The sequence below is a fragment of the Lipophrys pholis genome (assembly GCF_963383615.2).
Source record: "Lipophrys pholis genome assembly, chromosome: 3".
Taxonomy (NCBI): domain Eukaryota; kingdom Metazoa; phylum Chordata; class Actinopteri; order Blenniiformes; family Blenniidae; genus Lipophrys; species Lipophrys pholis.
Window position 1 is genome coordinate 6,871,238 of NC_137627.1, and position 25,037 is coordinate 6,896,274.

The window sequence follows — 25,037 nt, forward strand, 5'->3', positions numbered from 1 at the left end:
CCTCAATGCGTTGATACCTCCAGTGACTGTGAGGGTGAGCAGTGTCGCTCAGCGCTCACACAGACGTGAGAGGCAGCGCCACGCCGGGGCTATGCAAGGATACAGAGTCGACACAGGCAAAGTGTGTGACGGAGCCAGAACGTGATGAAATCTGTGTGTGTGTGTGTGTGTGTGTGTGTGTGTGTGTGTGTGTGTGTGTGTGTGTGTGTGTGTGTGTGTGTGTGTGATGGGGGAAAAAGGCATTAGTGACAGCCATCGAGATTTAGAGCAATTTGCTCGGAGGATGTTTTCCCACACTTCAAACACACAATCAGTAATCGTGCAAGCGGATCATGTGTGGTCAAACAGCAGCCATGTGTTTCCGGCATCAATCTGCTTATTTCTTTAAATTAATTCCGATAATTGTTTTACTTATGAACTGACAGAGAACAACAGGTGCGGGATCATACCTGTTGTTTGGCATGAACATGCTCATGATCAGAAAATCTGGATGTACGGGAGGAGTTGATGATTTAGTTAAATACAAATATATATTCCTGTTCAGCTTTTAGACGAAATACAAACCTAATGAAGCACATTCACATACATTTTAATATTTCAGGCAAAAACATATTGGGAAAAACTATAGTTCTTGATGTTGTTGGACAAGTTTGTACTTTCAAGCCAACTTTAGCAGTTTGTCTATTTTTCTGTAAAAAAAAATATATACACCGTATCAAGCCCTGCTAAGTCGGCCAATTTTGAATTGCGTATTAAATCATGCACAGTCCTGTGCACAGATAGACGTGAGGACTTTTTTTTTTCTATATTTCACTTCACCTTGAGCTCATGCTAGGATTTGAGCTAAACGCATGCTGGACAGCTGCTGCAACCAACATTCTGCCACATTCTTCTACAACAATGCAACACAATGCTTGCTGGATTATTTTGGTGCTATTTTTATAGGCTCGGAACTTACCAAAAGCTTATATGCATTAAGGTGCTAAAGCAGCAACAGGAGTTCCTCCATTGTGCAGGTCGGTTACGACCTGCTGCAGGAATGTGGCACTTCGGACGCCAGTTGCTTCCTATATTTGATCCACACCGACTTCACTAAGAATTTAGACCGAATCATATAATTATTTTCCCCAGAGGTTCAGAAGTTTTAATTACAAGGTATATCTAGTGTTTATTTTACGTAAAGCATTTGGAACAATGTTTTGAATACGTGACATGTGATGAATTATTAACTAATTTAAAGCTTTAACATAAGTTTTATTTGAGGTTGATGTTCATGACAGATGTTGTGGTAAGCACAGGCTTTTCTGTGGGGAGTTTGCATGTTCTCACTATGCATCGTTTCCTCTGAATGTTCTGGTTTCCGCCAATCAAATACATGCATGCGAGGTTAAATGTTTACCTTAAATTATGAATATATAGATTTGTGCATGTCTCTCTGTATTTGACCTGTGATGGACTGGCGACCTGTCCGGCCTTAACCGGTACGTTATCCCAAAAACTCAACAATCACTTATTGCATGCTGATCAGCGTCTATTATTTTTTAGGGATTCTTAATAACACTGTGAAACTAAAGAAGTTCAGTTACATGAAACAAGACGTGTGGTTTGAGTTTAGTCAACTTAACAAACCATTAGCTATAGTAGATTTGTGAAGTGTAAACACACAGAGATGTAGAGAAATTGTAATGTTCCTACTGCAATAGAGGCTCCAGTGGCATTGTAAGATGAAGTAGGCTTCTCATTTTGAAGATGATGCGAATGACTCATTTCAACAACAAATCAGTCCTATTTTCATGTAGTATTTTGGCCCCTGTTTGTTGCATTCTGGGAAGTTTTTTGACCTCATTCATCTCACAGCACAAAGCATTAACATGTCCTCGTGCCACCGCGAGTGCTCAGCTACACAATTTGTGACTGAAGAGGTGAGACATTGGGCCGCGATGCAAGTGCTCGTCCCTGTGCTCGGAGACGAGCCCGGGATCACACGACAGCGTTCAGTCGCGCACAGAGAGCGGCATATCTACGCCTGCAGCCCAGTGTTTTTTAGTGGCTTCCTCAGCTACTCCCCATCTCTGCGGGCCGGAGGAGGAGTAATCCATTCTGAAGGAGGTAATGAGTGAGTGCACTGCACACGTAATCCGTCCTACCCCATGCCAAGACAATCTGGCAGCACCGTGACTTACACGTGAAACTAGAAAAGCAAAAAAAAAAAAAAAAAAAAAAAGGGGGGGGGGGGGAGGGGTGCGCAACAGTGCAATCTGTCTCCAACACTGGCGAACAAGAAAACACTGGGATTTATCTCTAAGCTCCGTATATCCTTGTAAGGTGATCGTAAGCTCTGTTGTTTCACTGTAAAGCCCATTCTCCATTTCTTTGAACAAGCAGCAGTTACAACAACGGCTAAATTAAACCTTTAAAACATATCCTAAACACGCGGATGGTGCTCATACACCATCAGCAGCAGCTCTCGTGTGTGGATTTCAAGTTCAATGTTATGACAACAACATGATGGGCAGTAATGAGATCAGGTACCAAGACTCGTGAGGTCAAAACATGCCGTCCAACATGTATGCTTGACATATCTGACATATTATCATTGTTCACATATGTCTATACATGCTTCCTGTCATCGTCATCCTCTCTATCATGTTTAGTGCCAGGGGCTGGACATGATCCCAGTTAAACACCAAGACAACCACACACACACAATTTTAAGTGTAATTCAGAATCATCGATTAACCTCATGGATTTGGACTACGGGTGGCGTTTTCTCTACGAGGCAAGAAGACCAACCACTACAAGCAATCCTTTATGCTGTAGATTCAAAACATAGTTTATCGTATCTTCCTGTGCAGTGACAATAGGAAAGCCGCTCTGGCTCAGGATGAACTTTAATCCGCGCTTTACAGCCACACGTCTAAAAACTAATGACATTTCCATGAGCTTTAGTTGTACGGTCTTCAGATCTTATTAGCAGACGTTGACCTGCTAACAAGCTGAGACAGTGAACACATCAACTATCTGCGCAACGTAAGCAAAGTTAATGTCGTCACGTTTGGCAGGTTATCCTATCGGTGTTAAAGATAGACTCACAGGGCTGCTGGGATGACCAATTTTTTTTTTTGGTGGGGAAGAAACCATTATAGAGAGGCACAGCCGAACCCTGCCAACAACCACATTTAATACAGTTTCGGCGAAGGACTAAATTTGTAGAGTTTGTCACACCACATAAATTTGTATTATTAAGAACCCAGACAAAGTTTAATTATTGAAAAAATCAGCAAGTATGTAAAATTAGGTCTTATATTCATGAATTAATGAGCATTCCACTCTGCTGTGGGGGGGGGGGGGGGGGGGGGGACAGAAACCAAGTATGAAAGAGGAAGCCCTTGACTGTCATATGAGATGTAAAAATGAATTGGAGTAATAATCACAATGTAGTAACTTAAAAAATTGTATTTCTAATAATTGCCCGAATAAAAAGATTTGGACTGTGATATTTGAGCATTTCAGTAGAAAAAATGTGTTTTCTGATGAAAGTTAGTAAAAGTATCTGGTATAAAGTGACAATCGATCACGGAAAAATCTGATCTGTTCCCACATCTGCACATCGATACGGCTCTTCAAGAAAAGTATTGTTCTGTCGATCTAGAAATACAAAAAACTGTTGAACAAACCAATACATTTAATTCACATATGACAGATAAGTAAATTGTATTCAGATTATGTGTAATCACCATTTTACCTTCTCGCCAAAACATCCAAAAACATAAAAAAGGTAAACTAACCACTTTTACGCCCCCAACTCCAAAACTGTTGGGACAATAGATGAAATCTCAATTGAAAGAGGAAAGTGTTTGGAACTCTTATAATAGCCGGTAGTTATTTATGTATTACAAGCATGGATATCATAAATACCATATATAAATACCAAATTTTTGAATTTAAAAAAAAAAAAAAGTGCTGCACAACAGTGTTTAACAGTAGCAGTTAACGGAGCTTCTACGTAGTGTTTGCACGTCGTTCCTAAGTATGCAGATGTTCCCTCCCACAGTTCAAATACAGCAGTTTAAGGTAAATTGGTGCCCCTAAATCCCCGGCAGGGGTCTCTGCATTTGCCCCGTGATGGACTGACGACCTCTCCGGATGGGATCAGTTCAGTAAAGTCACCCCCAGTTGGATAAAGTGGTGTAAAAGACAAAACATGGACACCAGTGAGAAGAGGGTGATTACCATCTCTAAAAATCACCCTTATCAGTCTAACGGGGGTGAGTCAGCTGCTACTCAGTGATTCACTTCAGGCACATCGACAGTAAATCTTAGCGTAAATCCTGTAAAACGGTAAGTGATGGATTGGTGGTGGGGGCTTTATGAGTCAGCAGGTTAATTTATCTGCAGGTAGTTGGCATAGAAACGTTGATAAGCCACTGAAACGGGATGTGGTCTGGGGGTTTGTTGTGTTTTGACGGGTGGGGGGTGACCAGGAGGGATCAACCAGTTTAAGCAGCTATGTGGGTGGGGGGAAGCTTTTATAAACTCTGAAGGTAAAAGATTACATTTTCACACTGATTAACGGATAAGAAGCTTTGGCCTAGCTCCAGGCACCGTGTGTGTGTGTGTGTGTGTGTGTCCTTGTTCACACCAGCAGGGCACTGAAGGCAATTATGGTTTTAAGCCAGCGGGGTAGAATCAATTATCACATGCCAACTTCCTCAAGCCAATCCAAGTTTTTTTTTTTTTTTTTTTTAGTCTTGGGTAGAGAAAAACCTTTAAACTCAATTTAATTAACTGATCCATTATGTGGATATCCGATATGATACACATTAATTTGGTTTTGTGTCTCTTCACGTTTTTTGGGAAAAATCAGAAAAGATTAAAAAGGAAATTAGAATAAATACAATGTTTAACTTTTGAACAAGCTTGGGAAATAAATCATGTGGCATTACTGACAAGACAGGACCAGTTTGTTTTATTTTCATTGAAATTCTTCCATTCGTCACTGAGAAATCCGGATATATTCAAAGGTTCAGGTGTTGGAGGCTGCAGATCAATAACAACCACGCTGCTGCTTGACATCAGGCAGCGCAGCGAGCGAGCCTGCGGAGGATATTAACACTGGATGTGGCTGCAGACCCCGTTATTAGCCTCAACCGAGTCTTTACTCATGTATGAGCAGAGTAGTGACACACTGACACTTGGCCTCAGCTGTACACTATAAACCCTTTTGATAACCTTATCCTGGGAAGGGTCATGTTATGTAACTCTCACAAAAACAACATTAACTGTGTTTAAACTGGGGGTAAAAAAAGAAGAGGATGAAAACTGTAAGAAGGGCCCTCCGCTGGAGAAAACGTGTGTGACTTCATTCAGTTTATAAATCATTGTTAATGGTCTGAAGAGGTCTATCGGGGGCCTCAGCAGCCATTAACTCGTATATACACAGTTCCATTGTGCTGCACTTGTGGGTTTTAAACGTTTCTCTGCTCCTTGCGTTCAGCTCCTGTGGTCCATCCTTCAGTATTAAGTGATCTCTCTGAAAGCCCGCTTCTCCACATACTTCAACTTGAGCCTCCTCTTGAACCTGCGGCGCAGAAAAAAAAGAAAAGAAAAGAGAAACACATTTCACTCAGCATCCACCTCATGAATCCGTATGTCACTGTGGCGTCTGATGAGGTGTTATGTAAGCGCAAGGCAGAGGTCCTTACTTGGCTCTTTCTCTTGGCTCGATGAGGTTCCTCTTCTGCAGGCTCTTGAATCGGTCCTTGAGGATGCTGCCCTCTGGCTGCACAGTCGCAGTATTACAGGGAAGAGAAAAGAGTTGGACCAAATAAAATTTGAAAATCCATGCGAGAGACTCGATGCACAATTCCCACCCCAAATTATACAATCTCATTCACACCACAGAGGCTGATTTAAGTGTGATTCAAAGGACATAATGGCAGGAGATAAGAGAAGTTTCCACAGGCAATTACATCGACTTGAAAATGTAATGACACCGGTGGGAAAACTGGGTCGCGGCAGTATTAGAGGAAAAGGATAAAGCTTAGAATAAGACAATACAGAATGCCGACGATAATACACAGAACCAAACTCATTATAGATAAAAAAAAACTTGTGTCCTCGTTGGCAGAGGTCAGAGGGAAAAATGGTGAATGTTGGTGGAGTACCTTGAGTTGCCGCAGGGTGCCGGCCAGCTCGTCACTCAGCTTCACCTCCATATCCTGAGGCTGGAATCTGTTCAAATGAAGGAGAAGCTCGTTCAGCAAGGTGAAAGGAAAAAGTCAATTGGGGACATTGGAAGGAAACTCTACGACGACAGCGTCATGTGCTCGCGGCCATCAAAACAAGTCTCGAACTTCCAGGCGTAAGAAATAAACACACTATCTAGAAAGATTTGTTGCTTGTATGATGTCCAACAACTATTGTGTGATTGGGAAGATCATTTGAATGGAGTGTAAATACATAATTAACAACGTTTTCCAGTCTAACAAAGTGTGAATACCCCTTTGATGCTAAAATAAAGAAGGCAATACAAAAAAAGAAAAAATGTCCGTTCACTCAAATCACTGAAGGTTCATTTGAAAATCATAAATCTGAAGTAGTAATCTTTAAAGAAATACACAAATGGCTTAATTATCATGGAAAAGAATTTACATGGTTTTACATTTACGGTTCAATACCTTCCTCATTCTGTCCCTGCGTCAAGCTTGATTAAGAAAAGTTTCTCCCAGTAGTGTGCAAGTGAATAAGACTATTCAAATAAAGTCTGCTAAAGCTGTGAAATGTGCTCTTTAACCGTTTTTAACCACTTTAGTCTGTTCATTTATGTACAGGATGGGAATAGAGGGAGCTTTTTATAGCAATGTGTAATAACATTGATTTTCTTTCTGACTTTAGACCAACCAAGAACAAATGTGGTGTTGTTGTTACGTTGTACAAAACATGAGACATGAGGGAGCTAAAGAGTATTTTAAGTTTTATTTTTGCCTGAAGAAATATCCATCCATCCACCTGCTGTAACTGAGTAGGGTCGCGAAGCGCTGGAACCAATCCCAGCTCACTATGGTCGAGAGGAATGGAAGATATTACGGTATGTTCCGGGCAGCCACTTTTGTCCGAAACGTAGTGCGCCGTGGGATTTTGGCAAAGTTGATTGTTACTACGTGCCCGTCACACGCCGGGACAAGCCGCGATTGAACATGATGAAACGGCTACCATACACTGTAACCACGCCGTGAGAACCGTGACGAAGAGCGGCGCGACGTGATAAATCGTGAAACAACGGCGACAGAACGCACACTAAAGGCAACTGAACGTGACAAAATGTGAAAATGCCATGGGATGCCGAGAAACACACAAGCTTCCCGTCCCACTAGGGACCACCTCCAAGTTCTATTACGGCCAATTACGTGCTGCCAAGGCCGACTAAGTTTCTCATCCGCAGCAAATTGTTTTGACAGTTTTAAAATTTGGCACGGCGCCCACGGAAATCACGACCTGTTACATTTGTCCCATCCCGTCCCCCTGCATTGTCTCCTGTTTTGTCCACGGAGGCCTGAAACGGGGCTGCCGTGAACATAGTGTAAAGCAAGCTTTACAGTGGTGATGTATAATGTGGTCGTGACCTGTATCGTTTTTGCATATCAGCAATGTGATTATATATTTCAGCTTTTTCTAATTTCTTTATAGATTTTATTGCAGTAATAATTTAGATGACTGTGTGTAACTTCAAAACAACCTGATAATCTATTCATGGTTTCCCTCAATGTTTAATTTTCTTTTTTTTAATGAATTCAATATATGCAACAATTTACACTCTCTTTTGCTTTGTTATGGACATAAGCTTCGAGCCATATTTAAAAACAAAAACAAACAAAAGAAAATAGGTTGAAGCGTGTACTTGAGTTTGCCGAGGCGTCTGGGCTGAAATTTCTCTGCCTCCTGCTTGGCCTTGCGTTTGATCTGTTTCTGTTGGGTGGACTGCTCCTTCTGTTTGATTGAAGCTTTAATGGAGCGAAGCTGGAAGAGCTGCTGCTGCTGGTCCGTCTTGTGTCGGACGGTGAGTCGCTGCTGCTCCTGGAGATGGAGTAAAAAAGAGCCGAGGCGGCAGAGGCGAGAGTTTAACATGGTGAGATCAGGTCGATACTGAACTGGGGCGGCATCTCCCTCACAGCTAAAACAGAACTTCTCATTGAAAAGGCCATCTCAATGCAGGGAGGTATTGGAATGAGACTCTGGAGCCAGTAGAAATCCCGTATCTCCAGAAGCTGGGACATCATCAGACCACCTCCAGAATTTGGGCGTGAGGAAGATGTGCAAAGCTGTTGTGGCTGTATGGATCTTCCACAAACTACTGAGGTTCCTCACAGTGTAAAAGGAATAAAGTGGAGAAAAAATGAGAATGTGGGAGAGTGTAATCATCCAATCCACCAAGCAACTCTTAAGAGAGAAGACCAACAGGAGAATTTTGCAGGGGATTTTGGCACGATCCTTACAAGTGATACCTTGTTGTAAAGCTGACCAATCAGGCTTTCCAACGATATATAATACAAAACCAAGTGTGTCTTTTTCATACGAGTATTTGTATGTATAAGACAGATATAAAATAAAAAAATTTCAAAAGTTGTTTTTGCAGTTCAGTGCGTACCTTAATTTTGAGTGCCCTCTCTTTCTTTCTCTGCCGCTCTGTCTTTTTCTGAGCGAATGCAATGGCTCCCACGGCAACATCCTCTTCCCCTTCATTAGGAGCCCTTTCTGCTTCCTCCTCCTCCTCCTCAACCAAACCTTCAACCTGCTCACGGAGGACTGTCTCCTGAAAAACAAACGACGCACAAACACGAGTTACTGTTTAACATTTGCACAGAAATAGAAAATGACAAGAGGCTGTATGAATGTGTCATGCGCACCTCTGTAGCTCTCTCTTTTTTGTCGTAAGCCAGCTGTCGCTCGATTTTGTCTTCTTGCTTCTTCTTCTTCACCTCCACCTCATGAGCCTCCTGAAGCAAAGCCTGTGTTCGCAGACGGAGGAGAGAGTCATTGTGAATTCGACTAAAGCACAACACAGTCCTGTGAACATGTTCTACAGCACACTCATTAGTTTCTCATCATACTCAGATAATGTTGCAAGCAGACGTTAGAGCTCTGCAACAAACCACGTCCCAGAAGGTAAACAGGCGCTCAAACAGACGAAGCCAGTTGATCAATAACTAGACCACAAAGGTCACATATACTGAAGAAACATAGTACATGTGGTACGAGATGAATGGAAGATATTACTCTAGGTTTACATTATGCTGCCGGCAGCCCTGTTTGCCCAAAACGTAGTGCGCCGTGGGAGTTTGGCAAATTTCTTCTTTGTATTCTAGTCTGGACAAGTTTCCTCTGGCTGGAAAGTGGCTGCTGAGTCAGGGAGGCTCCAAGGCGCATCACGGTTCATCCCGCGGTCTATCACAGATACAAGCATGTTCCCTCAAGGCCTGTCACGTTCTGGCGGGACCCTTCACATTTCTCGTGTTCTGAGGAAGGTCTGGCACGTTTTTCACGTTCTGTCAAGGCTTTCTACGGATGAAACGTGGACGCCGGGCCATTTTGAAGGGCACACCAAGAGTGAAGGCAATCATTGTATCCTGAGAATTCGACGGGATAACATCATGAATGCCCAAGATGAAGACTGCGTGTGCCGTCATACCTCTTGACTACTTCTTCGGTGGCATAGTTGTAGAAGGTGTTCTGTTGTTGATTGCTCAGACTCAAATCAAACTCCCCTACCGGGCCCGGTGTTCCATATCAACAGGTGACCATTTTAACTGGTGACCGAGCTCCTTTAGAATCCGTTGTTACTGCGAGCAACAGCTGATGTTGGAAACCTGCCGGAGGTTCATAGCTGTCCATGGCGACACTATTCATGTTCACTCTGGCTCTTTCAATAATAATAACAATTATGATAATTATAAATAAATAATAAGAATTCCCACCGATGCTTGATCTAATAGATCAACAACCTGACAGGGGTCACAGGTTGATTCAACTTCAGGACAGATGTGTCTGTCTTCACATTCCATGTTAAGTTGTGAGCTCAGCTATAGCCCCGCCCCCTTCATGATGTAGGCGGCTGCTGATGTTAGCTTAGCCAGATTCCTTTCTACTCAAAGTGCTTAAAAAGAGAAATAATCAAGCAACCGACAATAGAGTTGCAGTAATGTTTATTGAAAGAGCCAGTGTCAACATGAATAGTGTCGCCGTGCCAGGACAATAATAATGGAATGCGACCGTCTGTTTGCAAAATCCATGATAAGTTGTGACTTGAGTTATAGCCCCGCCCTTTGTGGCGTCTCAAGACCCCGATGTTGCCATCTCAGTGAAATTATCAACTCTGAAATGAGCGGGTGCTGCAGCAGCTGAATGACACACACAGTCTCACATGTTCATCAAACAAGGATATACACTGACAGAAGGTAATAATCTTTGAAACTTTATTGGGAAAGCGCTTAACAGGCGTTCGCCAGGACGGCTATGAACCTCCGCCAGGTTTCCAACATCTGCTGTTGCTAGCTGTAACATCTGAGGCTAAAAGGAGCTCGGTCACCAGTTAAAATGGTCACCGGTTAATATGGAACACCGGCTTTTATATACTTCTGAACCCTGCAGAGAGTAAGTTGTAAATGAGATGACAAATGCTTGCGCTTGATCTATAATTTACTTTTGTGCATCACAAAATTAGGCGCAGCAAAAGCTCAGCGATCCTGTATGACTTGTTTTTTTTTCTCGAAGCCATATTACTCAGAACTGAACCCCAAAAAGGCTCAAAACAAATATCAAAAAGAAAATGCTGTTCGATTAAATTATCGTACAAATAAATAGCCATTCAACACTAATCCAATTTTTTTCTGGTATACCTGTACATTGATTTTTCACATTACCTGGTGGGAGAAGAAATCGGGGTTGTACGAGCCTCCCGGGGCGATCACCTCCACAGCGGGAAGTGCAGACGGCTTCTCGTTCAGGCTCAGTGGACGCTGAGAAAGTAACACAGACACATTACTTAAACTCTCAATCACAACGAAACAATGATCTTGTATTAGTCTGTGAACCCAGTTTATTATTCTCACCTTGACGCGTTTCTTTCCCGTCTGCTGAAGATACCAAGGATCAGCTGAATCTTTGGCTGGAAAGACAAAGATATTGTCGATTCTTCTGACATATTACAACTTACTATTTTGTTCTTTTAAATCATGTATAGAGTCAACTTTTTTGAGAAATGGTGTTAATAGGAATCTAAACCTAATAAATAGATCTCAGGGGAAATGGACCATGTCTATCTAGAACTTCATGTATACTTTCTCATCGTCTCATGTTCACCAAACTCAAGCAAATACACTACATAAACTACTTACAGATAAGGATTTGCCTCCTATGGCCAGTCTAATACTAGAAGATTTCATCTTCAACTGGAGAGGAAATATTGTACAGAGAGAAGTAGACTCACAATATCAGTTACATCTCATATCAATGGATATGCCTATTATTGTCTCTTTATGCCTTGTATTTCAGCAGTAGTTTTCAGTCTATATGCTCCATGTATGAACTCCACTGCAACACGCTTCTACAACTGTGTACCTGAATGTATTTGTTGTTTTATTAATGATGTAGTAAAGATGTTTGATTATTTTGGAGTCAATTCTCCAGCTCATAAACAACCATGTTCTGAGTTTAATTTTGCCATGTTTACATTATGTCTGTGTGGAAAATGTGGAATATTTCACAAATGCACTCTGAGGCCATTTTTAACTGGAGGTGGTATCGTAAATGTAACGGTTAAAAGAATGGCTGTGACACTGGACCAGTAAAACGAGAGCTTAAAACTTATAAATACTGAAGACTACAAGTGTTTTTTCTTTTAAAGAAGAAATATGGACAGGTCCATCCTGAAGATGTTCACATTTCCTGCACTGGGAGTGAAGAAGTTGCAGGTTTGGCTGCTTGGAAAGGGTTCTGAATGAAAATACCTTCCAACAGATCTTTGGCTCACAACTCAAAAATCAATGCTTCTCTGTCCTCAGATCCCAGAAAACCGTTCACACAACGATGATCTGAGCTCCATGTTGGTCTTCACATTTCCATGACGGAAATACTGGGAGCGCAAGGATGGGATCATCATAGGAGAGACATGCATGCAAGTGCACAGAGTTCAAACTCACTCTCTTGTCCCCAGATGTCATAATAGCCTCTGTCTGGGTAGTTGTTGGCCTCCGTCGCCGCCTTCTTGGTCGTCCTGTCGACTGGCCGCCTGTTCAGGAGTCGCCTCTGCCTCCGGGGCACGACACCGCTGGCAGCCAGTTGCTCGGCCTTCTCGGCAATGCGGCGGAGCTTCTTGGCATTTGGTTGCTGGTGGGCCAGCACGCTGGAAAAGGGGAAAGGCAGAGGAGACGCTGATTGTGTGAGACTGGAGGAAGTTAAAGAAGGGAGTTAAATTAAAGGTTTCTTTGCGTCGAGTCTTTGCACATCCTCAGATCTCGGGACGCCGTTCACACAACGGCCTCCTGAGCTCCTGTGTGTTGTCTTCACATTCCCGTGAAGGAAATACTGGGAGCGCAAGGATGAGATCATCACAGGATACACACAACCAAACTAACAGGACTTTTTAATCACCTCAAATTACTCATTCAATATAAAAAAAAATAGGACATTTATACTTAAATAACTGGGAATAACTTAGAAATTGGAGCAAATGAAACACTACAGTTATGGCGACCATTTTGAATGCAGTAGGGTTCTTGTCAAAGAGGAAGTCAACAGGACTATCAAAGTGAAATTACACCATCACAACTGCCAAAAAGAAGTAGATTTAAGAGTACATAAAAGTACAGCTTGTCCCAATCTGAGGTCCAGACCGCCGCTTCTGTGGGTGAAGGCCCCAGACGTTTTGCCTGAAGAGGTTGTCCACATTGTTATAATCAGGATAAAAGAAAACCATAATAAGAAATAAAATAAGTATAGCTGGAAGCTACTGATCAGTTTTATTTTGAAGGATTCAGTCTTTGTATTTTCGTCAAAGTCCACTAGTGTTTGGCTTCATTGTGATGCTTTGTCAAATCTCAATATTTTAGAGGATTTCTGAGAGAATCTAGAGGAAGTGCCTAATTTCATGCGTAGCAAATACCTCACCGGGTAAAAAGCCTGACAAGTTCACGCTTTAAATTTGTACTTGGTGGCTTTCATTGATGCTATTCGAATAAACCTGAAGTTTAATAGTCTACAGTGATTGTTTCACAGTAAATTTGATTATGGGGCACAATAGTAAGACAAGTGGGAAAGAAAAGTATAGTAGTATATAAATTTAATACATTACTGTGTCACTACCTTTATAAAAAGTTAGTTCAGTGCATGTATCAGTACTTTGTGAACGTCTGCAACACATTTTAATTGAACTGCAGCTGAAGTGATGACGGGGCTCATTAACCATACCAATATTTTCCATGTTATCTATAATAACTATTCAGTCATTCATGTTTAGGCCAGCTGGTCTTCACTGGTACAAACTGTGGCTGCAAAGAGTTTGTGGTTAAAACAGATTGTTTCGAGACTCCTTTAAAGCAACTGTATCAGCAGCTTCAGACATCAGCCCCAACAGAAGCAGTCTGCTGATCAGGTCTGTGGTGATAACAACTTTGGCTGGGCGATATATTGTCCCACAAATTATTGCAGATAAATGATAGTCAAAAGATTTGAGACTGAATAACCTCAAATGCAACGATGATAGATCATAATAATGCAAGTCTACCCTTTTAAATGCTATAAACCTTTATTTCTCATTTTTCTACCGTTGTAATTGGAATGTCAAGATCTATTAAATCATTTAAATCAATAAAACTAAAAACTGCACTTGAACAAAAATCACTACCACAAACTAAATAGACTGAGTGTCTGTTGTGAAAATAACCAACTCAAATATAAAAAACCCAAAACAATAAATATTAAAGAAGACAGTCATAAGCAAAGAGTTTTGAAGAGAACTGACTCTTTAGGCGGCGGGATGAGCGAGTCATTCTTTAGGATGAGATCTATCCTCAGGGGACGAGATGCTTTTCCTTTATGCTTCTTTACTTCTAGAGGCTCTGCTGCTTCACACAAAGAAATACAGAGATCAGACAACCTCAGAAAACACAGGAGTTAAAGACTTAACACTTGATATGCTCCTTTACAGGAGACAGGGAATCCCAGGTTTACCTTTCTCTTCAGCTTTCTTTGGTTGTCCAACATCCAAGAAGAACAAACTGTCATCTGCCCTCTCGGACAGCAGACCTCTGAAACAGATTATCGTGTTAAAGCAGCTTGACTCACCTTACATCGATGGTTCTTTAAAATGTTTGAACACGTGACGCATTGCTTTCTGGTGTTACCTTTAGTGATTTGTCCTGGCTATTCACATAACTTCTAGACTAGGTTTGCAATGTCAATCTACAAAAGTCAGTTAACTGTGGCCCCTATACCTGGGGAACTTATCCTGACTTGTTTTCTTTACATGAACACATCCGAACCATATGAGCAGGTAACTGACGAGCAGCAACCAGTTTGTTGTTGAACACTGAAACTACTTTGAAACCAAACTTGGATGAGAACCCGGAGGAGGAGCAGTCAGTCAACGCTATGGTGAATTGTATCAGAGCCATGGCCTGTGAGTGGAACTAAAATCCTCCACCGTGGTCTGCTCTCGTGGCTAACTCACCCGGTGGTCCTCTCTTGATGCCGCACGTCCTCCAGAAAGTCCTCCACATCGTTTACGTTACTGTGTTTGTTCCAGCTCTTCTTCTTGTTTTTGTTCACTCGTTTTCTTCGGCCGCTGATCGGTGATGCAGATGAGTTTAAGTTTAAAAAACCGGGCTGTGAGGCCGCCACGCGTTTCGCCCTCCTGGTCGTCGCCATGTTGGTGGAGGAAAAACAGCACGACTCTTCTTCTCTTCAGTTCTGGTGCTGTGGTGACGTCAGTTCCGCCCTCTGCCGGACTGACGGTGTAAACGCAGCCAAATTCACATTAGTGAGTATGAAATGTTTTAGTAGTGTCATAATTTACAACACGATTATATGAAGATATATAAATAATCGTTTATTTAAAACGGTCTTTACATGTGGAATCTAATCAAAAAAAAAAGTCTTATTATTTTGGTGTTAAATTCATTTAATTATGTTATTGACAAAATAAACACACTAAAAAGTATATATATATAGTTTTAAAGTCCTCTCGAAAGAACTAAACTGCTGTGTTCACTTTTTAATTATGTTTCGTTTTCTTCTAGCCATTTGAGGCACCTTCGATGAAAATGAAAATACTACCATGAAATTGGAAGATTCCGGTAACCGAAAAAGGTAAATAATGAAGAATTAAAAAGAAATAACAAAAACTAGTTTGACTTTATTTCCAGCGAGAGTGCTGTTGTGATTTGTTTATCGTGTTTCAGCATGTGTTTAATATGTTTGTCCAGATGCATGATGGGAAACGTGTTTCCTCTGGCTCTCCTGTGTTCTTTCTCTTTTTTTTCCTCCCTTCATTTTATAGCGAGAACAACGCTTTAGACACTCAACAATAAATCCACATTTTTAAGCGGCAATCTGTCAGAAAGTTTTCCCAGGTGAGTATCGCCATCTGAATAAAACTTCGATCTACCGTTTAACGTCGTGTAAATGCGTGATGGAAGTGTATTTTGGTTTATTTTCGGTGAGAAAGAAAACGAGCTGTTATCTGCCTGCTCGGGGAGTCAGGGACCTAAAAAGCACTTCTGATCCGCTCGAATTTGACTCGGAAATGCGCCCAAAGTGAGGGGTCATCTGACAAAATATCGTTCACAGATCGATCCCTTGACATGTCTAGTATCATCTTCAAAAAGTAAAGTCCACTTTGGCACCGCGGTTTTTATGTTGTTCCGTCGTTTTTATCATCACCCTCTTCGTTTGGTAGACCGATTTTTCCCTTCCCGTTTACATTCTTCAAGCCAGCAGCCAGCCATCATCTTCGTGTTCGCTCGATTGGTTGCACCGAACAGCCGGCGGGGGCGGGGCCGACTGGTTTTCCTTTAAAATAGCTCATTCTGAATAAAATAAACATGACTTGTGCTCCACCGGCGAGCCCAGTATGAAGAAACGAACGAACCCTTCTTCATTGCGCAAGGGGCGTGGTCTGAAGAGCGAACCTCGTCCGGTGATTGGTGTAACGATTGACAACATCCCGCCCCCGAGGCTCGTACACGCAATGTAATTGGATTAACTTATAAAAAGCTATGTTCTGATTCGACGTTTCTGCTGTCACTCACGCTGTAGCGATTGCATAAGCTCCCTGAACAAAATTGAAGTGACGCTTATATCTTTTTCATTTCACACTTTTTAACTTAAAAGCATAAAATCTGTGTTGTTGGAAGGTGAAGTTTTATATTTGTGGAAAATACAACTGTAAAATACATTTTTATGTTCTTTGCACACTGTACAGTGTGAGTAATAAATACAACCTGAGATTAAAATTTTTATTCTCAAATTGTCCTTTGCTAATTTTCTGAAACAAACTTAATTCAAGTTGAAAAAAGTCAGAAGAGTTGTGTGTGTATATATATAGATATATGTCTTGCAATGTCAAACCCCAAAGCCCTAAACAATTAGCTTTTTTTTTTCTTGTAGAAATGCAAACATTTGAGTTTTTTTCTTTCTTTTCTTCAGGTGATCTGTCGTAGCCATGGCCCGTACCAAGCAGACTGCCCGTAAGTCCACTGGAGGCAAAGCCCCACGTAAGCAGCTGGCCACAAAGGCGGCTCGTAAGAGTGCACCTTCCACTGGTGGAGTCAAGAAGCCCCATCGCTACAGGTGAGACTGCAAAATATGGTTCTCAGAGATAGTTTCACCATGTTGGGTCAGACAGAAACAAAGCCGATAAAATAGTGGTAAACTTTTTTAAGTGTAAAGTCGATGTTTTTCAATAAACAAGCTTTAATCTTACTGTGTGAACATGGCACATATGAATAGAGTTTCTACCAAGAATGCTCTGCTTTCCAGTATTTCAACAATGTGATGAATGTGGGGTTTTTTTTGTGAAGGCCTGGTACTGTGGCTCTGCGTGAGATCCGTCGTTACCAGAAGTCCACTGAGCTGCTGATCCGCAAGCTGCCCTTCCAGCGTCTGGTGAGAGAGATCGCCCAGGACTTCAAGACCGACCTGCGTTTCCAGAGTGCAGCCATCGGAGCTCTGCAGGTTAAAATCACTCATTTCAGTTCCTAGAATTACCTGCTTGAGCCAGAACAAGGCAGTCATCTTTAATCATTTTTGGCTTTACATAAACATCTCTCTTTTCCGTCTTTCGCAGGAGGCCAGCGAGGCCTACCTGGTGGGTCTGTTTGAGGACACCAACTTGTGCGCCATCCACGCCAAGCGTGTCACCATCATGCCCAAAGACATCCAGCTGGCACGTCGTATCCGCGGAGAGCGTGCCTAAAAGTGTTTTCGGAGTTATTATATGCTGTCCTCTTGTCCCCTTCACTTGTTTCTACCTTTCCTTCCTCTATACTTAGTAGTTTTGGTTTGAGTTTCTATATATATATCATATGATTGTGATAACCGTAAATGTGTGATCATGTCATCTTCGGTGCTACTATTAGCAGATCTTTCTTAGAGGTATCTTCATGTATGTTTCAAACTTTGAATCACAGTAAAAACTCATCACTTGTAATTAGTGTTGACACAGGAATGCCTTGTCTATGAATAAGGTCTTTTAGCAAGCCAAGACTAGTGTGTGTGGTCTGCAATGAGCATAGGAATTAGCATTTAGGTTGAGACATTTTCATTTTTAGTCGGACACATACATCGATATAATGGGTCTTTTGATTTATTCCTCCATTATTTTTATTAGAAACCTGTTGTAAAAGTAGTGAGCTTTCTTTTTTTTTACAACAATGGTGTATTTCTACTGTTATCGTTTGATGTATCAAAATACAAAAGATTGATTCTGGTTGTCAATTAGAAACGTCATTGTGCTATGATGACATTGCATGGTTTGACAGACTACAAGCGGCATATATGTAGCAGACCTGTGTTGATCATATTTTGATTTTCAGCCATGTTATTGGTGGTAATGTTTTGGCTTTTTTTTTTGTTCCTCTCAGGTTGGTATGATAACTCTTTTTTTTCTACAGTGTTTTTGAGTTATGTTATCATTCATTTTTAAGAGCAAAATATTTGTACTCGGAAAATCACATACAAACATAATAAACTGATTCTTGTGGTTATAAAGGGGTATATGTAAGTCTGTCGTGACACAGAGAAATATTAAAAATGGCATTTTTTTAACAGAAAACTCCATGCACTTGTAAAACACATTGAGGTAACAGTAATGGTCATTTACACAGTTTTTTGACACTTTCAAAATAAAAGTAACTGGTATGTGTTCAGTGAAATTAGAATGTGTCGATGTTAAAAAAAAAAAACATCTACCCTTGAAATGAGTGTTATTTTTTTGTGTTACTTTCAAGTAAAGGGGCTACAAAATAGTAAAATGTTAAATTTGCAAAATGCAGTTTGTAATAATTTGAGGGTAATACCTAAAAGCAAAAAAAAGTCAAATTAACATCACTGAAACCTTCTGTGCTTTTTGTGCTAGATTTGTTTTGTTAATCAGTTTTTCTTTCATGCAACATTTTGTCATGCTGTCTATGAATGACATTGGGATACCGAAACAATGTAAAATGTACAATTAAATGATTTATTTACTATATTCGGCACCAAGACCATCACAAATTAAAGCCGGTCTCTAAAGGAAGCTTTGCAGGCCTAAATCAATTAAATGATGCTCAAAAAAAAAGAATCACAAAAAAGTAGCCTGTCTATGAAAAACCTTTTAACACGTGAAATTTATTTTTAACATTTTAACTTAATTGTTTGGATAGGTAAATAAATCACATTGCTTGACAAACAGTTTTCACCAAAGATATGTATGCTTCAGAAATGTTTAACAGTTCAGGAAAACTTATTTTTTCACCAATAAACTTGAGTGTGATAGTTCGTTCCCACTTATTTTTTATTTAAATGAGGCAAATACATCAAAGAAATTCATAATTGCAAATTAAGAAGAAATGCAAGTGATATGATTAAACTAGCTCACATAAAATGTATGTGTATGTCATTACAAAGCAAAGCAGGATACATGTTTACATATTATATTAATAGATGAAGTAGAGAATCTTTGGTATTGTTGTAGAAAAAAGCAAAAGTGTATTATGTGTACAAAAAAAAATGTCTATTTGTAACAGTGTTATGATGCGCAAAAGATAATTGGGGAGACCAAAAATTTCTGAAAACTTTTTATTTCCATTATTATGACTTGTTTATTTTAGCATTCTGAAATCAAAGTCAGAATTCTAATGCTTTTTTGTCGGAATTCCAACTTATATTTGAGATCAATAAAGTTTTTTGGGGGGGCGGCTCATCCGCATTTCAACATTTCAATCTTTGACAAACGTAAATTCAGAAAGTTTACCTGTGGATTTAAAAACTGTTTAACATTTATTTATAACCACAGATGCTTAACTGACATTAAGAGCAGCACATTTGAGCATCTGCGTGGTGTTAAATAACTTTTTAACCACACTTTCTCTCATTCCAGCCGAGTTGTCACTTTTTATTCACCATTAAAAAAAATTTTAACTTTTGCAATGGGAGCCGCTCGTCCACTTTGTTGACATAATAAGTGTGAAAACGCTCGATAAAAATGATAAAAGCAACACTCCGGTAACATCCAGGTAAAAGTGATGTAAAAAAAAAATTATAAAAAAGTACACTGTTGTAACTTCCCGGTAAAAACAGCATAACGTATATTCAGGAAAATACGATATAAAGTACATTCATGTAAAAACCAATAAAAAGTACATTCGGGTAACTTCCCGCGCTGTCCTGCTCGTCTCGAGCCGTAATCGTAAAATGAACACTGTTGCATTGTGGGACGATGATTGACGCGGCGGCCATTTTCCCGCTGGACGCTGCTTCCCATTGTGGATACGAAGAAGAAAATAGAGACAAGCGAAATATTTCTCACGACTTCTGCTGACTTCAACGCTCGGTAAGCCTCCTGAATTGCGCCACCCCGCCGGTTAATAAAGTTTATTTTAAAAAAGTTTTATTTATCTTAACATTTAGCGGCGTTTTGTGGATAAAAACATGACATTTGTGTCGTGTGAAAATAAGCAGAGGTGGCTGTCGGAGCGGCGCTGGAACGCAGTCTCTTCTCTTCAGAGGAGGGCAAATTCGGTTTCAAATAAATGCGCCTGTTCAGCTCGGTTCTACGCAGCTGTTCGGGACCGCTCAGTCCCGATTTGAACATCTATGGCTTCCCTGAAGTGTCCTCTGTGTTCTTCTGCTATTTTCCGAAACACTGGAACAGCGGTTATTGCTAAAATTGGAGTTGTTTAGTGCTACTCCTCTGCTCTTCTGCCCTGGGTCTTTATCCCGTTTGCGCATCAAACCGCCGCCATCATCAGAGCGAGGTGGGCGGGCCTAGCAACAGTGGAAGGCAGTGGTAGAGCCCGCCCACTTTTCAGACTCTAAGAGCTGATTGGCTCTCAGGTTGTATTTTTAAGCTGCGCCTGCCCTACCAGCCAATAGAATGACTGTTCGTGTTTGATTGACGCATGTCAGGCGGATCGAAAATGAGTGTGCCGTATGTTTACTTACTGAAAAAGTTAACTTTATGTAAGTTCTGTTTTATAAATGGACGAAGAGAAAGTGAGCAAATAGTTTGATATGAATGTCACAGCAGCGGTTCTCCACCACTGTACCTTTATTTCAAGTGTAGAATTAGCTAAATGAAAATAATAAACGATAAACACTTACTTCAGTCAAGATGTTACGTATGTGGATGATAAGATTAGTTTATCTCCAAATTCAGTGTGGAACTATATTATACTGTGTTATTGTCAGGTTATTATGTGACAATATTAGAAGAAGTAAGTTAGGTACTTTTCCAAAGAGTGCTCTGTCTGCATACTAAAAATTCTGTGTGTTCTTCAGGTGATCTGTCGTAGCCATGGCCCGTACCAAGCAGACTGCCCGTAAGTCCACTGGAGGCAAAGCCCCACGTAAGCAGCTGGCCACAAAGGCGGCTCGTAAGAGTGCACCTTCCACTGGTGGAGTCAAGAAGCCCCATCGCTACAGGTGAGACTGCAAAATATGGTTCTCAGAGATAGTTTCACCATGTTGGGTCAGACAGAAACAAAGCCGATAAAATAGTGGTAAACTTTTTTAAGTGTAAGGTCGATGTTTTTCAATTAAACAAGCTTTAATCTTACTGTGTGAACATGGCACATATGAATAGAGTTTCTACCAAGAATGCTCTGCATTCCAGTATTTCAACAATGTGATGAATGTTTTTGTTTTTTTGTGAAGGCCTGGTACTGTGGCTCTGCGTGAGATCCGTCGTTACCAGAAGTCCACTGAGCTGCTGATCCGCAAGCTGCCCTTCCAGCGTCTGGTGAGAGAGATCGCCCAGGACTTCAAGACCGACCTGCGTTTCCAGAGTGCAGCCATCGGAGCTCTGCAGGTTAAAATCACTCATTTCAGTTCCTAGAATTACCTGCTTGAGCCAGAACAAGGCAGTCATCTTTAATCATTTTTGGCTTTACTTAAACATCTCTCTTTTCCGTCTTTTGCAGGAGGCCAGCGAGGCCTACCTGGTGGGTCTGTTTGAGGACACCAACCTGTGCGCCATCCACGCCAAGCGTGTCACCATCATGCCCAAAGACATCCAGCTGGCACGTCGTATCCGTGGAGAGCGTGCCTAAAACGCCCTCTCTTCCTCTCAATCTTTCTCCTTTTCACCTCCTTCTCTTCTTCCTTCGCCTCTCCGTCCCTGTGCCCCCCCTTTCTCCCTGTGTTAGTAGTGTGTAGAGGAAAACTGATTATATTATAATTAAAGTGTATAGTCGTGTTTTTCTTAGTGCTCTCGGCAGCAGACCTCTAGGTACTCTCTTTTTGTGCATGTACCGTGTCTCTGGTGATGAGGTTCCCCCTCAAGCCCACATGTCCTAGTTTGCTCTGTTCCTGTGGACACGATGAGGAAAACCGTGGACTGGAACATTGCAGATGCAGGAGGGACAGACACCAGGAGGGGACGGGTATTTATCTGCTGCGGAAGATTCTGCTCACTTTTTTTTGCAGCAGGGTGCTAGAAGAACACACCCGGGTCTCTTCTGTTTCCAGTCCTCTGATTCCACCCAGACACAAACTGGTGGAAGCTGAGGCTGGATTTGTGTCCCTGTGTGTGTGAGTGTTTGCCCTCATCACTACAGAGAATTGTATACAGTCCATCAGCAACTTTGGAGAAGTTGATTTGCTATCACTATTACATCATTGCTGTCATCCTTCATTTTAGCTTTTTTCTTTTTTTTCCTTCCAAATAAGCCTCACACATGATTTTTTTTTTTTTTTAAACTTCAACGTTTGTGGATGACAAAGAGATGGGGGGATGAATCGGATTAAAAACCAGAGAATAAAAACAAACAAAGCAGATTTGAACTATTTTTTCTACTGAAATGTGACGCTACTGACTCTTTCTGACACCAAAGATCAATCCTCTTGTAGACACGCGCTTCCCAACTGACCGCAGAGTTTGAACTCTCTTATTTTTGTGGTTTTCAACTTTGTTTCATAAAATTATGTTAACAGCTAAAACCTGGGAGCTTAACATTGGTGTCAGTGATCTTTTTGTGTTTTGCAGTGGCTTTTTATATCAAAGCTTTGTCGAGGTTTGTAACTTTCTGAAAAACCAAAAAGCTCTCAAAGTGTAAAAATGATTTTTAAAAATGAAAGTGATTTAAACGTAAACTAAATCAGCATTAACATGAGTAACAGCAGTAATCCCGGTCATGTTTGCTGTACACATCCCCCCCGTGCTTTTTCCTCTCCGCTTCAGTTGATCATCTGTATACTGTTTCTCAGGTTGACTTGTCACCTTTTAACTTAAGTTTTGTTTTTTTTTTTCAATTTGATTTTCATTTTCTTTTTTTTTTCTCTTTTTTGTTGGGAAGTGTTGACGATAATGTTTCAATTTAACAATGTTTGTAATTTCCAAATTTGTCATATAATGTGGTAATAAAATGGATGTTACACACATTCTGCTGTCGGTTTTCCATAAATACACACCGTTCATCACAATCATTTAAATAATTTTTCAGTTTGGGAGAAAAGAAGTTGCTGATCCATTACCTTATTAACTGTTTCTACTTTATCATTGAAATAAAAGCGAAGCCAAACCAATGCTCATTTCTTGAGCATGAAACAAATCAAAGTCTAGCAAAAGACCTATAAGTTTGTCTACATTGTTTAGTAAATACTTGAAATACTGGAGACTATATGCTTCATGATGTGGTTAGCGATCCCCAAATCATGAGAATCAACTAATAGAGGAATTAGTTTTTCTTCTCTATGTTCTAGGGCACGAAAAGAAGCATTCTTCAAAGGAATCCCTACCACACAGCTCTAACAATTAAAGAAGGGTTTCTCCAGTTTACCTCAACGGTCCAGAAACATGCGATTGAGGTTGATTATTGACTAAATTGCCTGTGATGGATTGCTCACCTGTCCAGGTTGCGTCCTGCTCTCACTCAGCTGAGACCCTGTGATTCCTGTAGAAGACAGATTGATGGTTACAAAGTTTGGCCACTAGATGGCAGAAGAAGACAGTCCTTGTCTCGCTGGTGACTCCACGCGGATGATTTTATTATGTTGTACTGCAGCAGGCACAATAATGCAGAATCATTTTAAAGTGTTGCAGCGATTTATGTTCTTGGAGGTTTTTGCACATTTTTGCATTACCAATGCAGTAGGATTTTTGTTTTAACTCCAAACAATTTTCTCTCACACGAACATGCGCACACATACACATACACGATGCAGGGCAATAAACACACACACACACACATAACCACACACACAAAGAGACAATCTAGAATTACAATTAATATCCATTTCTGGGTTGACATCATTCCCCTCATCAGTGTTTCATTTCATCCTTCTACTTCCTTGATTAAAAGGGATAAAACCATGCCTGCAGGCCTATTCATTACCATCACACACACACACACACACACACACACACACACACACACACACACACACACACACACACACACACACACACACACACACACACACACACACACACGCACGCACACACACTTTCGCCTGTCGGGGTCTCAACTACTACTCATTACAATGAAACACACATAGACAAACATCTAATCAAACACCAGGCCTTTAATCCTGTTGTTTTGAATGGCCATCAAAACTACATGGGAACAAACACGCATGATTCACACTCACATATGCACACGCAGATGTTTCTCTTAAGCGTCACAGCTCGGTGTGGCATGCAAGTTTGATCAATTCAACAAATCAATCACCAAGTGGTGATTGATTTTTTTTTTTTTCTCTTGAAGACATCTACTGTACCCACATTATCTCAGTTATAGATCCAGAAAAGTAGAGCCAATCCTCTTTTACCACTGAGCAGACCGAGTGTATTGTGGTCATCAGTCCATCGCAGGCCACAGAGCCACAATCGAACCGAAGAAACACATTTCTGGATTTTGGAGGGAAGCTGTGGAAAACTCATACATGCAAACCTGCACCAAAATGATTTGAATCAAGAACGAAAGAGCAATATTCTGATATGAGCCAGGAGTTCATCAACAAGTAGTCCTCTGAGTTTCTCACCATGTCTTCATTTCCCAAAAAGAAGTATGATATAATACCATAAGAATGAATGGAACAATAGATTTTAAAATGTAATGAGAAAGAATGTTCATAACGTAGCGCAAGAAAGCTAATTGTAGCTGTTCTGGTTATATATATGACTTTATAAAGTTAAGATCTCATGTATTGTGTATTATCAGTGTATCCAGCTTCCACTGATTCCATATGTACATACTGGAGAAATCTCAAGTCACGTGATCATCAGCTCATACAAAGTAATTTCTCACCCGTATAACATCCATGTATCCTTTTGTTCACTAATG

The 25,037-nt window shown here is 40.8% G+C and overlaps 3 protein-coding genes across 7 annotated transcripts; 2 read left to right on the forward strand and 1 right to left on the reverse strand.

Annotated features, from left to right (window-relative positions):
• Nucleotides 1–4,747: 4,747 nt before the first annotated feature.
• On the reverse strand, nucleotides 4,748–16,041 carry nop53 (NOP53 ribosome biogenesis factor). Of its 5 annotated transcripts, none has more exons than XM_080459779.1 (13): nucleotides 15,662–16,041; nucleotides 14,726–15,002; nucleotides 14,227–14,303; nucleotides 14,018–14,120; nucleotides 12,198–12,400; nucleotides 11,109–11,164; nucleotides 10,920–11,015; nucleotides 8,907–9,008; nucleotides 8,648–8,812; nucleotides 7,901–8,076; nucleotides 6,168–6,234; nucleotides 5,706–5,782; nucleotides 4,748–5,581 (listed from the first exon to the last, which is right to left on the reverse strand). In XM_080459779.1, exons 2-13 carry the CDS (start codon nucleotides 14,920–14,922, stop codon nucleotides 5,521–5,523), a joined length of 1,380 nt encoding a protein of 459 aa, XP_080315905.1. In that variant the 5' UTR covers nucleotides 14,923–15,002; nucleotides 15,662–16,041; the 3' UTR covers nucleotides 4,748–5,520. The 5 variants fall into 5 exon arrangements, with proteins under 5 accessions (XP_080315905.1, XP_080315909.1, XP_080315908.1 ...); XM_080459783.1 differs by having other exon boundaries at nucleotides 14,018–14,117; nucleotides 15,662–16,039; XM_080459782.1 differs by having other exon boundaries at nucleotides 14,018–14,117; nucleotides 15,900–16,037.
• Nucleotides 15,464–19,029, forward strand: LOC308107455 (histone H3.3A). The gene is made up of 4 exons (XM_080459785.1): nucleotides 15,464–15,626; nucleotides 16,702–16,845; nucleotides 17,076–17,229; nucleotides 17,342–19,029. The coding sequence occupies exons 2-4, from the start codon at nucleotides 16,718–16,720 to the stop codon at nucleotides 17,468–17,470; spliced, it is 411 nt and encodes a 136-aa protein (XP_080315911.1). The 5' UTR covers nucleotides 15,464–15,626; nucleotides 16,702–16,717; the 3' UTR covers nucleotides 17,471–19,029.
• A 927-nt stretch (nucleotides 19,030–19,956) lies between these two features.
• LOC308107456 (histone H3.3A) lies at nucleotides 19,957–23,270 on the forward strand. Its single transcript, XM_080459786.1, has 4 exons — nucleotides 19,957–20,086; nucleotides 21,034–21,177; nucleotides 21,409–21,562; nucleotides 21,675–23,270. The coding sequence occupies exons 2-4, from the start codon at nucleotides 21,050–21,052 to the stop codon at nucleotides 21,801–21,803; spliced, it is 411 nt and encodes a 136-aa protein (XP_080315912.1). The 5' UTR covers nucleotides 19,957–20,086; nucleotides 21,034–21,049; the 3' UTR covers nucleotides 21,804–23,270.
• The last annotated feature ends 1,767 nt before the right edge of the window (nucleotides 23,271–25,037 follow it).